Below are 17,529 nucleotides of genomic sequence, written 5' to 3' on the forward strand. Positions count from 1 at the left end.
CAGCTGTCTTCAGAGGGCTTAACTTTAACCCTCAGTCAACTAACCTGTAACCATAACCAACTTTGGATATGATGCTATAAAAAACGACATTTTAATAGAAAAGAGACAGGGGGCATCAATTGAGAGGGGGTACGAACTTCGACGTAGCACCGGCAAACGCAACTGTTCCACTGCTGCTATATCTGCTATAAACTCACCTAAAGAAGCCTCTCCTCCGCCATGACTGGAGTTTCTGTGTGTTAAATGTGTCGTCCCTTCGGTGGAGACGATGGTTATATATCTCCTTCTCACACTGAAACTTGAGACAAGATTGTTTTTTAAAAAGAGGAAGACGACGAGGCGTTAAAGAGAAAGAGAGAAGAGAGAAGAGAAGACGGATACCCAACAATCTTCCGGTTGGCATACGTGATTACGTCAGCGACAGCGAACACGTAGACGAGCTGGGTTTGAAGTGCTGCGTTCAAACGCAGTAGGAAAAATGAAAACACGTGTTAAAATGTATAGTGGCCAAAGAAGTGCAAACAAACAAACAATTACAAAGCGTGAAAACACTTTTACAAAGCTTGAGACCAGTGACGTTTTGGATCCTAAATTTGATCTCAGCACCCCTAAAAATAAGTAAATTATTGTTGTTTTTTTCCCCCTAAAAATTATTTTATATAACTTTAATTATTTTTGTGAGCCTGTCTGTTAGAGATGGGACAAACACTTATGCTACAGGTTCAAATGGTTTTATTTTAACAGGTTTAATGTACTTTGGATAGTTCTGTCATTAATATTGTTTTTCCCTCAGGATTCATTAACTATCCTAGAGTCCTTCAGAATAAACAATCACACATTTCTACAGAAATGTGTGATTGTTTATTCTGAACCATTATTATTATACATTATAGTAGACCACTCTATGTATTCATTTTTCTTGTTGTAATTTACATTATCCACTGAAATGAGTAGTTTAGCTGGGGGTTTGAACACTTGCAGGTCATTGTATGTCAAATGCTCATATGGAGCTGAGCCACTCTAAAGGTCTGATCCTAGAATCGCCCCTGCTTGAGACAAATTTACATTTTTGAAGCACTTTTAACAACAACACTTTGACATTTTAGAAAACAAACTGACAAGATGTGAACACAAAAAGGTCAGTCATAAATCAGTGTACAGAGGTATTCATACATTGCTTTTTTCATTTCACAACATTTTACACACTTTTTATTGTCCCTGATGGTGGAAAAATGTATTTGGCTCACCAATAACAGACATACAGTATACAGAAATGAAATAAACACCATAGAATCCATAAAATTACATAAAATAATTTCTTAAAAATACATAAATACATAAAATATGTGAGGTATAGAAGTACAAGTACATAACAGTTCCTGTATGCATATTGATCATTTGCAAGTGTTTAAAATATTAATTGCACTTGGAATAGTATATATAGGAATAATTTGTGTTTGTGTAACATTTGTGTATGAAATATTTTGCCAAAATAATTAAATAATTATTCCCAAATTTCTTTTTTTCTTGTCCTCCTATTTCATGGAGACCAGATTTAATATTTCCATCTGCTTAGATCAAAGTATTATAGTTTATTCAATATTGAAAAGCCTCCCAAAAGGTCCTTGTTAATCTACAAGAGAGAACAAAAAGATGTATGGCGCTCAACCAAGTTGAGAGTTACAGAAACCGACCCCAAGGTCTGCCTGATATATTTAAATCTAAATTAAATATTTGTTGTAAGAAGTCTTTACACGGGTAAATCTCATTCATCATTTTAAAATGAACCTCTTTAGTTTTAGGTGTAACCGGAAAAGAGAGATAACTGATTCTTATCTTAACTATGGCATTACCAGTGTATTCCTGTAACACATATTTCCTCTTCAAGGGTGTGGATTTACTGAGAATATGATACTTCAGTTATGTTTTGATACACACACACAAACACACACGCACACACACACACACACACACACACACACACACACACACACACACACACACACACACACACACACACACACACACACACACACACACACACACACACACACATCAATCAATTAAGTTCATTAATAAGTGTCAGGGATTATCTAAAGCAAAACAAAAAATTGAATCCAGCTTTTCAAACGTGAGGATTTTCTGCTTTTCGTTGTTTTATATCTTCTTTTTATTGTTATCATTATTATTTGACCTTTATTTATACAGATGATCTTACTTTACCACCACTAATTAAAACTCTTTTACCGTAATTACACGTGACGCCCTGCATTATAAAATCGTCACTGACAGTTAGAATCGTCCCACTATATTTTAGGCCGCCTCTTTTTTTAACGACCAAATTGACCAATAGCAGCGTGTTCTGAATGATTGACAGCTGTGGTATCGAATCACCTGCTGACTTTGTACCGTAATTACACGTGACGCCCCACGTGATGCATTACAAACTCGTCACTGACAGTTAGAATCCGTCACACTTAATTTTAGCCCTTTTTTACCGACAGAACTGACCAATAGCAGCGCTTTTTGAATGATTGACAGCTGCCGTATCGAATCACCTGCTGATTTTTATACCACGTGACGCCCCTGCATTACAAATGCATCACTGACAGTTGGATCCGTCACACTCAATTTTAGCCCGCCTCTTTTTTTTTTTTAACTGACCGAATTGACCAATAGCAGTGCCTTCTGAATGATTGACAGCCGCGGTATCGAATCATTTGCTGACTTTTAACGTGACTCCAGGACAAGCCCACCGATGTCCCCGCCGCAGCCTGCTTTACCCGCCACGCAGTAGCGGCAACCCACCACAGGCTCAACCGGGCCGGGGGACTCCTAATTCATTAAACCACCGGGGGGAAAAGTACCGGGGACAAGTGGAGTCATCGATTTGAACCAGCTTTATCGGGACTACATTTTGCATGGAAGCGGACGGATTCGTATCCCGGCGATCCTCCGTGGACACACCGGGCGTCGAGGGCGCTTCAGACATCCGATGGCTGGGTGGCCGCCTCATGAGCGCCACGGGAGGATTAGTCGCTGGTGCTCTTTCTTCCCCACCGAAAAGAATGACCGGGGAGCAGGACTTTACCCCGGCGGTGGTGTTGCATCGAGCGGCGACCCCCCCTCCGGAGCTCTCGACCTCTACTGCCGAGCCAGACATAGACTATGAAGGGCTTCCTCAGGGAGTCGCCACCAGCACACACATGCTGGCAGGAGCTGTAGCTGGAATCATGGAGCATTGCCTTATGTATCCCATCGATTGTGTCAAGGTATCTAAAGCTTAAAAAACAGCAACAAAACAAACACACACACATGCATATATTATGTAAACTTCAGTTTAGGCCTCAAAACAAGCCTGAGCTACATGCTAATAGGAGTAACCTTGCAAACAGAGGTCAGAAAGATAAATCAATTAAATCACATGATTTTAAAGGTTAAACTATACAAATGGGATAGTTTTAATACTGTAGTTTAGGTTAAGTTTGTAATATATTAGTGTAATCGTGTGTGTGTTACGTTTGTGTCCTCCTCTAGCCAACTTACATAAACTAGCCTGATTAGCTAAACTGGTGTTATGGTGAAGTTGGTTACCCCTTTCAAATAATGTCCTCTCCTCCCTTCTCTTCTCCTGTTAAAATTGTGTTTCTCATAGCTACAACATCTGCTTTTAGAGTTTAGGTTATGGTTGAAGGGTTAAAATAAGTTTGGGTTAAAGTTAAGCACCTCAGAAGATGGTTAAGGGTTATAATTTGGAGAAGAAAGAGAGGGGAACTGATTTCGACATAACACCGTACCTTGCTTCTATTATCGGACACTTATTTAATAACACATTTTTTCTCCTTTTTCAATCATAAACTTTACATGTTATGACAGTGTTGTCTTTTAACTAGTCAGTGGGACCACATGCACCACATTTTGTAACCTAATAGTTTTTTTTGCAGCTCTAATTCAATTGGATATACACACATATAGCACTCACAATCGATAGAGACATTACTGCTAACATTGTGTTATTCTGAGCCCCAAACCTTGTGATCATTGCACTCTTATAAACATATAAATGGAGGGGGATCTCATAGCACAACATCCGCTTTGAGAGTTAGGTTATGGTTACAGGTTACAGCTGGTTGGGGGGTTAAAAGTTTGGGTTAAAAGTTAAGGCTGGTTAAGGGTTATATATTGGAGAAGAGAGAGAGAGGGACACATATTGACAGGGGAACAGATTTAGACATAACACACTTATTTAACAACACATTTTTTCTCCTTTTTCAATCATTAACCTTGCATATTATCACAGTGTTGTCTTTTAAATAGTCAGTGGGACCACACATGTACCACATTTTGTAACCTAATGGCAGAGTTCCCACGGTCATGACATTCCTGCAAAAGTTGTGAAATGAGGAAAAGCTGTTTCCAGGCCTGGAAATGGTTTGGAAAAGTTTTGAATTAAGGATGACCCGCTCTGATGTCAAAGATAACGGATATATATAAGACAGGTAGACAGACATCAGTAGATTAATTTAATATGAATATACTAATCATCAACGTCAATACTTATAGCTTTTTAATATCTTCTAATCTGTGATCTGGGGCCAAACACTTCCTCTGGATGTAATTATAACATGCACCCATCATTTAGTTGAGATCAAAGTGTCAAAACAGCTGCTTAAAAAGGCACCAAAATACAGGAAATGAGATCTACTGTTAAAAATGTTCTTGGGGAGGACCCTTTGTTAAACTACTTAAATTAAGTCATGGAAATGGGGTAAAATATTATGGAATAGTTATGAAAATTCATTGGTAGAAATGTGTGTGAACCCTGTAATAACATATAAACATGTGTCACTCACAATGGATAGAGACATTACTGTTAACATTGTGTTATTCTGAGCCCCAAACCTTTTTATTGTTGCACTCTTATAATCATTTACATGTAGGGAGGGGATACTAGTACAATAAGCCAGAATGATCAAATCAAGAATGCATAGCTTTAGCTGTGTGGCGATAGCGAAGCAGTGTTTCCAACAGACCAAATAAATAAGGAAAGGCTTAATAATAATAATAATAATAATAATAATAATAATAATAATAATAATAAACAGTATTGTTAGTCTGCGGTCTGTTTATGATTTGCAGGGAAATCACCGAGGATTTTATTGTAGAGACAAAAAAAAAAAAGTTCAATGTCAAGAGATAAAAGTGGGTGATTATTAACAAGGGGTTGGCTCATCACTCTCTAGATTACCAGGAAACAGTTAAGGATGAGTTACTGCAAACTAAAGAGGCGTGGTACTGTTACAGATGTTTGAACAATTAGGCGTAAGTTAATTGTAAACTTGTGACGCAGCTAGTCGTCTTCTTACCCAACCTCATAAAACCCACGTCAAGGTAAAAGCAGACTCTGCAACACTCATTATTAAACCTCTTAACAGCTCATTTACCTGCTAGAGTGTTTTAAACATGCTTCTTAATTACATAACATAGCATTTAAAAAAAACAGCTGTGTGTCTGTAATCTGACCTTAAACCCCCCCCCTCCACCCCCCACCTCTTCCCCACATGACTCCCACTCAGCAGTCCAGTTACACATTACCACCATCACTAACCAGCATGTAATTGCACTTACGCAGATAAAGAGACTAAATTAAGCACATGCAAAATGTCAGTATGCATACAAAACACGCTTCATTTAGACGGAGGTGTTGATGGTCGCTGTTTTGCGCCACAATGCACAACCCGAAAAAAAAGAGCTTCCTCTTTACAGACAGGAATGTATTCGTTAAGTTTTTGGGATTGTGACACAACTTCTCTCATTTTCTACTGAGGTTTTTAATATTTAGGTTCAACGATGCAATGGAAACACAGCTTTATATGTTTATTTCTTCTAATTAATATAAGAATAAAACAGATTTACAACACAGTTAAAGATTTGAATGTAAAAGAGGGAGAATGGCATCAACGCAGCATTTCTCTTCCACTGCTAAAAGTTGTTAAATTTCACGTATTTAAACTTTAATTTCTGGACAGTTTTAGATGTAACAGATTAGATCAACAGGAGCTTTGTGCTTATTTTATTATTTGTAGATTTTTTTGACGTAAACAATGAAAGTCAGAAGAGAGGGGAGACAATAATTTTTGCTTTGCACGGCCGAATTTGACCCGCGGGCCGCTGTTTGCCCACCGCTGCCGTAAAGGAGGATAAACGCTGATTCAGCTACACGATCCCAAACTGTACCTCAACAGAAAGCTATTAAAGTGATGCTGTAACTCCAATGTTAGACTAAGAAGTGACATTTAAGCTTTTATCTAGTCTGTTAACTTCCTCATATTGAATCAGAAGATTAAAAAGGTGCACTTCTCAGTTGTTAAACCGTACAAATCTCCTGTTTTTAACATATTCTGCTGATGATTTCACTCAAATAAGAAGCTTAATTGAACATAAACAAACCACAGATGATACCTGAACACCAGAGTATGATAGAAAGCTATAAGAGTGATACTAAAACCTCCTTTTTTAAAACATAAATATATAAAAATAAGAACCAACTACTTGAACATTAAGATGATATTTATCCAGACTCTTAACTTCCTTCTATTGTATTAAAAAAAAAAGAAGATAGGAGAAGAAGGTGGAGCTCTGAATCAGTCTCCTGTTTACAACAAATTCTTCGATAATGAGGTTTTCCGATTCATGGTGTGTTTCTTTTTTTTTTTTTTTGGCAACATCAGCTGATCCTGGGTCACCTGGTTTTATAAGACCCCTGTTTCACTTGCAATGAGTTGCATCAGTTTCAATATCAGGACTCAGACTCCTAGAAATATAGTTTTGACTCATCAGAATGAAATGAAAGTTAAGGAAGTAAAAAAAACAATACAGATGATTCTTACTTATCATGTTATATACTTTACAGACACTAATCTTGACTCAAGTTCCTCATTCTTAGAAAGCATTGAGATAATTTTAAGGCCTCCTACCTAGAATCTGCCCTGAGGTCGAGCTCCTTCTTCTTAGAAAGTCTCACAGCGACATAAAACAATAAAGAAAAAAACCTGTTTAGTTCATTAAGGAATGAAGAAAAGGAAGAATATAAAGAAGCTAAAGCTGCAGGAAGAGCTCAAGGTTTTTTTTTCTAGTTCCTCTTCTGGACTCAGATTGGTGCAGCAGTTAAAAAAAAACATATTTCAGTTGAAGGAAATGATTTTTGTCTTAAGGAAATGATTTTTGTCTTTTTACAGTAATGCTCTGCGGACAGCTTCCTCTATCTTGAGGTTTCTGTGTTTTCACAATCGTTTCCTGTTTCCGCCGCAGCCCGTTAACACCATCGTCTTTTATCTGTTACTGGTGTGAACGATGCTCATTTCAGACGACTCGAGTTTCCTTATTGCAGACGTACGTATCATCTGAAGCTCAACATGAAGCTGTAAAAGCTTTTAGATGTTGCTAAAAAAGACTTCCGGCTGGTTTTAAGCTGCTTCAGAGTTCAGAGTGTTTCATCTTTAGCTTGTTTTTGTCATTATGCAGCAGTTATAATTTGACTTATTTATCTGCCTGATTGTTTTCAGACATTGAACGAGACTATTAATATCATTTACAGACGCAGAATTCGAAGTTTAGTTTACATTAGTCGTATTTGGCTTAAAAAAACAACAACTTTAAAATCTCCAAAAAAGAGAAAAGCAGAAGCTCCTCAGAATAAACTAACACACACTGTCTGCAATATAATACTTTAAAAAAAATTTAAGATACTTTTTATTGAGTTTAAACAGAGAGAGCAACATACAGTAACCCCCCAGTCCACCTTAAACAGCTGTACAGCCCAACACAAGAGAGGGAGGAGAAAAATAAAGTAAAATAAACATTAAATAACACCGAATAAATATATATACTTGAATAATATCAGATAATGGCAATAAAGCAAAAAAGGAATTAAATAATTAGAAATACCTCTTTAACTTTTTAAACTTTAATACATTTTGTCCGTCGCTTTGCCTCAAGACACAGAATAGAGCTCAACCTAAACTGGATTTTTAGGGCTGATATTAATATTAAAAAGTGACAAAACAAATCTTATATTGATATATCGGCCAATATAAATCAATCAATCTATCTACGAATGAGAGAGATAAATAAATAATGCATGATTCCTCAAATTTGTGACAGAAATATGTAAAGGAGGCAGAATATTTAAGGGTCTAATAAACATCAAATTCAGCCTATATATATATTTATATGTATATATGTTGCGCAACAATTAGCTGAAACCAGGATACCTGAGATCAGCCAGTATCCGTTATTATATATATATATATTATTTATGTATATATATGTCGTTCGGGCTCTATTACGCAACATTATGCATCACATGAGTAACTTTATCATGATTACCTTTCCAGCTGTCGTTTCTACTCATGATTTCTTTGCACAAATTCAGCTTTAAAATAAGATGTTTTTCCTTTTTTAACCCTCAGGCTCTTTGCTTAGTGAACTTCCTCATTATCTAAAATAAAGTTTCCACGTTTACGTCAGGAGACTCTTTCTCAATGTCTTTTGGCCTTATTTCAGTGTCAACAGACGGGGACTGTGATACGGGTTATTCCAGCCTGGCTCGCTCCCAAAAGCAGCCACAGTGGATGTTGGAAGCTAGTGGGGGTTTTTTTTTTTGGGGGGGGGGAGATATATAGGTGGTGAAAATAACATTTAAACATATTAATTATTGTGTTTTGATCACTGACACCTGATTTGTTTTTGTCGCTTCTGTCTGAGTTGCTCTTGGTTTAATAATCTTGCAAGTAAACGCTCCGAAAAACCTAAAAAAAAGAGAAAAAAAACCTTCTTCCCCTTCCCCTCCCTCTTTCCCCTTAGACATGAATGCACTCCTCATATAATTGTGCATGACTGTGCACATTCCCTTCAGAGTTATCATTTCCCAGAAGCACGGAGCGGGAATTTCCACGGACGCCTCCAGGAGGCAGACGCGCTCCCCAATCTGCTGTAAATATTTACCCCTGAAGGGAAAGGAGGAGGAGGAGGAGGAGGAGGAGGAAGAGGAGGAGGAGGAGGAGGAGGAGGAGGAGGGGGAGGGTGAAGGCTGGGACTGTTCCCTTTTATTGCATGTAGAGAAAAGTTTGAGAATTGCACCATCTTTGACTTTTTGCACATTGCTCCAGTTAGAAAAGAAAAACACACACACACACACACACACACACACACACACACACACACACACACACAGCGGCTTCTTATCTGTGAGGAATGTGAGTGACAGATCTGAGTGTTTTTGATTCGCACCACTTCCTCGCTGAAGGCAGCAATCAATCTTATTTGGCGGTTTGCGGTCGGCTGCTCGTTACAAAAAGCTGCCGTAATAAAAACTCTGATATGAACTATGGAGCTGATTTATATCTGACAGGCTGATCTGCAGCAGCAAAGCCTCAAAGTTTTTACTCTCAATAGGAGTTAAATTTGTCTCCACATGCTGTCAGAGCAACAAGAACCTTTTATAGATTAGGTTAATACCTGTCATGCTCTCTTACACTTCTTTTCTTGTAGTCGAAATGACTTCGATTTCATTCATTCAAACATAGCAGGTCTGTCGCATGAGATATTGTGATGAGATTTTTGATAAATAATCATCAGTAATGTGGATATAATGACTAAGTGGATAAAAGGCAGATAATAGAACAAGTCAATTAAGCTCAGAAAGTTACATTTTTACTGTAATTCAGCCTCTAAAAGCAGGAAAAGACACTTATTCCATATCACCATATTACGATATCTATAAAATATCAGGATATATTGCTCCAGCCCTAGGACTGTATAATACCTTTTTGACTCAGCTCACACATGGATCAGCCTGCCAACACTAATCAGAAGCTCTGACACATAAAATTAAGTTAAAATCATCTTTATAACACAGTGTTATAGGAGATAGCTCGTAGATAGATTGTGTAAATTAAAGGAAAAACCTGTAGACTGTATTATGAAGTAAATATAAATAAAAAGTAAGGCTGGGAATCACCAGAGGTTCCACGATACGATATTATTGCGATTTTAAATATATTGCGATATGCTGCGATATATTTCCTTTCCTTTATTATTTATAGAAGCTTTTCTCACCTGCAAATTATGTCTCCAAAGGGATAAAAACTTTGAAGGTTGAGCAGTGCGCCCCCCGGTGGTCAGCAGGCAATATGGTAGTAATACTTTTCCAGAAGTGCAACAGTGCAGTTTCATTGCAGTCATTTTGGCTCCGAACACATCAGATTTGAAATGAAACAGTGACTATGAAGCTTAGAGTGCGGACTTTAAGCTTTAAGGGTACTTGAGGGTTTTCCTCATCCATATTGGGTCAACGGTGGATTACTCTTTAGCCCCTTTTATATATGTGCAGATTCCTATAAAAGATCGATATTTGGCGTCCATGTATCAATACAATATTGCCACGCAAGATATCGTGATACTATGCTGTATAGATGTGTGTTTATTGTATTTTAGATATTAAGTGTGTGTCAGTATACAGTCCATATATAGACGTGATGATGCTGATAATTACGTTATTGTACGATACGTCGATGATTATTGTGACGGGGTTAAATGTCATTAAACCTGTGAAATGTCCCTTTAACTTTAAACTATATAAAGAAAGAAATACCCACAATTCATTGTTTTTTTTAAAGATATTTTGCTGTTGCAACACTGAATATTAGAAACCTCCTATAGGTGTTTTGTTAAATCTTAATTCTTACTTAATTATTCCGTCAGTATCAAAAACACGTATAAAATAATTCCCTGTTTCTCTATAAAAAACAGGAATTGATGCTAATAAAATACTTTGTTTGTTCCTCTGGTTTAGACTCGCATGCAGAGCCTTCATCCCGAGCCTGGAGCGCGCTACCGCAACGTGATGGACGCGCTGCGGCAGATCGTGCGGACCGAGGGAGTGTGGCGGCCGATCAGAGGCGTGAACGTGCTGGCGGTCGGAGCGGGACCGGCTCACGCTCTCTACTTCGCCTGCTACGAGAAGATCAAGTTCTCACTGAGCGACGCAATCCATCCCGGAGCTAACAGCCACTTCGCTAACGGTGAGATGTCAGAGATGTCAGCCTACTTACTTTTATTAAAATAGCACAATCTAACCTATCGAATAAAGAAGGGAATGAAAAGAGAGGGACAAATAGATGGAAAGAAGCAAAAGAAAGGCTAAAAAAAATGATGGTAAAATAACATTTATAGGCACATTATGTTGCTAAATATGAAAGCTAATTATTATTATATTATTTAAAATATAAATATGAGTTGGTTTAATAATATTTACTTTATTAAAATAGCACAATCTAACCTATAGAATAAAGAAAGGAATGAAAAGAGAGGAATAAATGGATGGAAAGGAGCAAACTAAAGGCTAAATAGATAGAAAATTAGTGGTAGAATAACATTTACAAGCATATTATGTTGTTTAATATTAAAGCTAATTATTATTATATTGTTTAAAGTATAAATATGAGTTGGTTTAATACTATTTACTTTATTAAAATAGCACAATTTGACATATTGAATAAAGAAATGAATGAAATGAGAGGATAAATGGATGGAAAGAGGGAAACTAAAGGCTTAAAAAATAAAAAATGCATGGTAGAATAACATTTACAAGCACATTATGTTGCTAAATATTAAAGCAAATTATTATTATTAATAGTATTATAAGTATAAATGTCAGTTTGTGGCTTTAACTTCCTCTCTTGTGCTCTGCAGGAGTGGCGGGCTGCATGGCCACGGTGATTCACGACGCCTTGATGAACCCAGCTGAAGGTAAAACCACCTCCGAGCTTATGTCAGATCACCTTAGAGACACACACACACACACACACACACACACACACACACACACACACAAATGGTCATCATCCTATTTACAGAAGTTCTCAATCTCTAGACCATTATAGAAAATCCCTCTGAGCTGCACTTCCATTATTTGACCACCAGGTGGAGCCAGAGACTGATCTATGAAACTGGAAGAGCTGCAACTTAAATGCTGCTACACCAAATAAACCAATCTATTAATCACATAATTACATTAATAATATATGTATTTATTGTATTTATTTGTTAGTTAATAAGACCGAACACATTATAAGACACAGCATGAATTAAAGCGTCTTATTAAATGTGTGTAATTGTGGCAGCATGCTGATTTTACAGGATGTGTTTGTGTTTGTGTCGCTCATTAACAAATTACTGATGACTCATATTTCAACCGCTGTAAAAATAGACTGTATTAAGAAGTAGATGTTGGCTTTTTCTTTGGTTTTGCTTTCTCATATATCTCCCCACTTCCTGTCTAGCTTCCTGTCTTCCTCTCAGTTCCTCTTTTCAGTCACCGATCTGAGTCCTAAAAGTATGTGAAATATATTCTTGCTGTTTTACTTTCTTCCTCTTTTTTTTTTTTTTTGTAGTTATGAAACAGCGTATGCAAATGTTCAACTCCCCGTATCGCGGCGTGATGGATTGTATGGGCTCCATGTTGAGGCGGGAGGGCATGGGCGCTTTCTACCGCAGCTACACCACCCAGCTGACCATGAACGTGCCCTTCCAGGCGCTCCACTTCATGACCTACGAATACCTCCAGGAGCTGCTCAACCCCCACAGACAGTACAACCCTTCCTCTCACGTTGTGTCGGGCGCGCTGGCGGGAGCGATCGCCGCCGCAGCCACCACTCCCCTCGACGTCTGCAAGACCCTCCTCAACACGCAGGAGGCTCAGGCGATACACTTGATCCAAGCCCAGGCAGCGACGGCCGGCGGCGCCGCTGCCACCGCCTCGGCGCCCGGCAGCCGCCACATCTCTGGTCTGGGCGAGGCTTTTCGGACGGTGTACAGAATGGGCGGCGTGCCTGCCTTCTTCAAAGGCGTCCAAGCCCGCATCATTTACCAGATGCCCTCCACGGCCATCAGCTGGTCCGTCTACGAGTTCTTCAAGTACATCATCACCAAGCGGCAGCACGAGAGACGGCTGCGCAGCGACCGTGACGGAGACAAATAAGCAACTGGAAAACACGGATCGAAAGGTTTTATCGCACCGTGCCGAAATATTGGTATCGGAGGTTTATTGATTTCCAGACATCGGAAGGTTTTTTCAGAAGCTCTCGAGTTTTATATTCTTTGAGTGAAAAAAAATAAGTCATCGTTTGATCGTTTACTGAGATCAGTTCGGCGTGGTCGGTTCTAGTTCACAGCAGGTGTAGACAAGTACAGCTAATTAGGATTACGACTTGTCTCGGATACTTTGTTACTAGACGTGGGGGGTTGACGAAATGTTCAGCTGCACCCATCAGTAAGGAGAAAAAAAGCCTTGTAATGGCTGACAGGAAGTCCCGCTCCCTCCCCTCTCGCTGATTTCTGATGCTTTAACTACATTTTTTTTAGTGTTAAAACTTGACAAACTGCTTTCAAAAAGCAAATTATTTATGGAAGACAACATACTGTACAAGTCTGTTTGAATTCAGCCCTTTGAACCATGAAATTCTCACGTTCCCTTTTTGACCACCTACTGAGCAGTTCTAGCATTTGGACGTTTTTTTTGTTTTGTCTCTGAACTCGAGAACGTTGAACTAAAGAAACTTTTGACTGTGAGGTTTTTTTTTGAAGTGCTGACTTTAAGCTTTAGTTTAAGGGTGTTTATCCACATCTTTAGTAACTGTAACTGTAGATGTCGGAGCGTTTTTTAAACAGACCCCCCAGGGATATAAAGGGGGCTAAAGAGTCATCCACGGTTGACCCAATATGGATGAGGAAAACCCTCAAGTACCCTTAAAGCTTAAAGTCGGCACTCTGAGCTCCATAGTCACTGTTTCATTTCAACTCTGATGTGTTCGGAGCCAAAATGACTCAAATATTTCCAAATACTCAAGAACTTTGCCGTAAACTGGCTCGAACACCCCTCCCGTAAACTGCACTGTTGCACTTCTGGAAAAGTATTGCTACCATATTGCCTGCTGACCACCGGGGGGCGCACTGCTCAACCTTCAAAATTTTTTGAACTAGTGGATAAATAACTATGACATCAGGGGAGAGGAATGAGTGTTGTTACACAGAACCAGCGTTTACTATCAAGATTAGTTTAAATACTCGCGCTGAGGGGGTTCGGTAACACTTCACTTAGAGCAAGAAAGAAACATTTGAAAGGTTATTTGATTTAAATAAAAGCAAGAAAAATTAAATTCCTCCATCATCCATCAGTCCTGTGAGACATGAGGAGTATGCAGCTTGTACACTATCTCCTCTATTTTTTTTTTTTTTAGGAGGTCAGAATTAGTTTTGGATCAAAAATACTGAACATCTTAGTGAGACAGGTTCATGAGTGAAAGAGTGTGTGTGTGTGTGTGTGTGTGTGTGTGTGTGTGTGTGTGTGTGTGTGTGTGTGTGATATAACAGTGGAGTGAATGGAAATTCAGTTTCATAGCATTCAGCAGTGACTCTGACCAGATTTGATCACAACTAAGCCTCACTGTGCAATTAACTGTCGTTCCTTGAAAGAACCCCCCCCCCCCAAAAAAAACACACAAACACACATAATTACACAAACTCAAAAAGTTTCGGTGAAATTAAATTTAGGGCGTTTTCAGACCAATTGAATCAGGATTCTGGTTCGATTTTTACCTCCAAATGGTTCAATTTGTGATCCAACCTTCATCCAAATCAAGAGTTTCTAGCAGCTAGTCGGAGAATGATGGAGGTTCGATCAGGAGTAGCTGGAAAAAAAGAAAGAATATTGCATTTTAATGAATTGACAGGACATTCTTCTTGTGGTTTTATTATCACATAGCAGTGCAAAAAGCAGCTTTAGTGATGCATTATGGGCCAAAAAAACAGAACAGCAACCTTAACCTACCGAGACCCTTTTGAGAAAGTGATCCCACCTCCATCTGACCGAACTAGTAGAAGCTGCATTTGAGTAAAATCAAAAGTTTCTAGCAGCTAGTTGGGAGAATGAATTAAGGTCCAATCTGGAGTAGCCTGGAAAAAAAAGAGTGCATTTGGCAGATAGGATCGTCTTCCTTGTCTTAAAATTCTCACACATCGGTGCAAAGAGCGTCTCTAGTGATGCATTTAGGTTCTGTTGGATTTTAACTGTGTGAAAAGAAACCAAACTAAAAGGGGAACCACCTGCCAAATTGACAAGTGAATGTTAAAGCTCAGCCAGACACTCAATAGATTATCATTGTGTGGGTTGTTTTGGCACATTTTACCTCCATTGTGCTGCTGCTAATTTTTTCCCCCTGTTACCAACAAATCCATTGATTCAAAGGTTTGATAAACGCCCTTTATCCGTAAGATTTCATAAAAAAGACGAGGTAACAGTTGCATGTTGTCTCTTTAAATATCTTCTGAGTAGCCGAGCACACCTGAAGGCTGCAGATCGTCTCTGGATAGAGTCAATAGAGTGGCGAACACATGACTGATAGGCTTTGCACATTGACGCCGTTACGTTTCATTAGATTCCAATTTAAAAAAAAAAAACATCCATCATATGTAAGAAGAAGAAGAAGAAGATGATGATGATGATGCCACATGTTGCACTCTGAAACACTCAGTGCTAGCAGGAAAAGATGCTACGCCTCTTAAAAAAGTAAGAGTGGAAATGTTCATATTTCCAACAGAGAAGTATTTTTCCATAGCGCATACGTAGAGAATCTTTTTATTACAAACTGAAATGAAAGAAGAAAGAAAGGAAAAAGGCAAAGAGTGTTGTTTTTTTTTTTTTTTTTTTTTTTAAGACAATCACGTTGTTTTTCTTTTTTGCTTTAGTTTTATTTCATCCTCTTAAAAAATAAACGCACAGCATCCTAGCACTTAATAGCAATTCTGTGTTATTCTTAAGGTGAATTTAAAATTTAAAAAAACAAAGCAGCATCTTTTTACAGTGAAATCAAGTGCAGAGGATTTTAAAGGAACATTATTATTACTACACATGCCTTCAGTTAGCCGCTATACACCCAACGCACAACTACTACAAAGAGATCCTCAGATATATAGATAAATATTGTGTTTTTTGAAGCCATAAAACAGGAATAAATTGTATATAATATATCTAAATATGGGTAAATATACATAAACCCGAATTCTAACCAGCTAGGTTTTTGAAGCTTGGACTTGTATGTCGAACTATATATATATATAGTATAAAAGTGTACAAGTTTTATCAAAACCACGCTGTAAAAAATGCAGGTTTTTGTAGAAACGCACACAATACAATACTCATCTGGAAAGTAGCAAAAGAAAAAAATAAGAAAAACCTGGATTACTTCAAATTCAGTTTACATATGTGAGGAAAACTTTAAAGTGGGTTTAAAAAGGGTATTTAAAAAAAAAACAATAAAAAAAAAAAAGTGTTTCCTCTTGTTACGCCAAGTTTTTGAGCTCGGGAAACCAAAGACTGAGAAGCAATAGAGGAAAGAAAGAAAGAAAAGCAGGAGAGAGAGAGGAAGCAGTGGTTTGTCAGAAGCCGACATTAATGTGAAATGCTTGAGCACTGTTTGAAAGCGACACCTGTATTTTTGTGAATTGTAAATAAAACTCGCTAAGGCAGCTCCTCGCAGAAGCAGGGTCTTCTCTTGGTGCTGACTCTCCAAGCGCTGAGAGAAACTTACACTTGGTCTCTTGTCTTTACTTTTTTTTTTTTTTTCCCTAACCATCCTTTCTTTCTTTCAGCAAAATGTACAGTAAAAAAAAACGAGTTTGGTAATAATTAACCTTCGTGTCGTCCTCCCGGGTCAAATTGACCCCGTCTGTTTTGACTGTTCCTTCTTTCCTTCCTCCCTCCTTCTCTCTTTCTTTCCTTCTTCTCTCTTTCCTCCCTTCCTTCTTTCCTTCCTCCATCCCCCTTTCTTCCATCCTTCCTTCCTTTCCTTCCTTCTTCCTCCCTTCCTTCCTCCTTTCCTTCCTTCTTCCTCCCTTCCATCCTTCCTTCCTTCCTCTTTCCTCCTTTCCTTTTCCTTTCTCCCTCCCTCCTTCCTTCTTTCCTCCCTTATTTCCTTACTTCTTCCTCCTTTCCATCCTTCCTCCCTCCTTTCCTTCCTTCCTCCCTCCCTCCTTTCCTTACTTCTTCCTCCCTTCCATCCTTCCTTCCCTCTTTCCTTCCTTATTCCTCCCCCCTTTCCTTCCTTCTTCTTCTCTTACATCCTTCCTTCCTCCTTCCTTTCCCCCCCCCCTTTCCTTCCTTCCTCCCTCCTTTCCTTCCTTCTTCCTTCCTTCCTTCCTTGACTCGAGGACAATGGGAGGGTTAATGAACAGATTTGTCCCAAGTGTTCATTTAGGATTAAAGGGACATATAACCAGCTTTTTGGGATTTACTGTCATTTTTAGAATAGTAGTAGTATGTTCGATACCAAATGTTGAACCACAGATGTGTTTAAAAAGCATCAATAGTCGATCTGACTGATTAATAAATGTTGAACTGATTGTTTATATATAGCCTCTTAAAGCGACAGGAGCTAAAACGGCCTGTTTCATACAGAGGCTGAACTGAGG

The 17,529-nt window shown here is 38.5% G+C and overlaps 1 protein-coding gene across 1 annotated transcript; it reads left to right on the top strand.

Moving 5' to 3' along the window:
• The first annotated feature begins 2,803 nt into the window (after window positions 1–2,803).
• On the top strand, window positions 2,804–16,648 carry LOC133997310 (mitoferrin-2-like). Its single transcript, XM_062436881.1, has 4 exons — window positions 2,804–3,272; window positions 10,856–11,084; window positions 11,755–11,811; window positions 12,456–16,648. The coding sequence occupies exons 1-4, from the start codon at window positions 2,922–2,924 to the stop codon at window positions 13,040–13,042; spliced, it is 1,224 nt and encodes a 407-aa protein (XP_062292865.1). The 5' UTR covers window positions 2,804–2,921; the 3' UTR covers window positions 13,043–16,648.
• The last annotated feature ends 881 nt before the right edge of the window (window positions 16,649–17,529 follow it).

The sequence above is a fragment of the Scomber scombrus genome, chromosome 2 (genome assembly GCF_963691925.1).
Source record: "Scomber scombrus chromosome 2, fScoSco1.1, whole genome shotgun sequence".
Taxonomy (NCBI): Eukaryota; Metazoa; Chordata; class Actinopteri; order Scombriformes; family Scombridae; genus Scomber; species Scomber scombrus.

Excerpts from the sequence above, each read along its gene's own strand:
- LOC133997310 (XM_062436881.1), top strand. The coding sequence starts at position 2,922 with ATGGAAGCGGACGGATTCGTATCCCGGCGATCCTCCGTGGACACACCG. Across the intron at positions 3,273-10,855 it reads ATCCCATCGATTGTGTCAAG|ACTCGCATGCAGAGCCTTCA; the intron begins GTATCTAAAGCT and ends CCTCTGGTTTAG. Across the intron at positions 11,085-11,754 it reads TAACAGCCACTTCGCTAACG|GAGTGGCGGGCTGCATGGCC; the intron begins GTGAGATGTCAG and ends TGTGCTCTGCAG.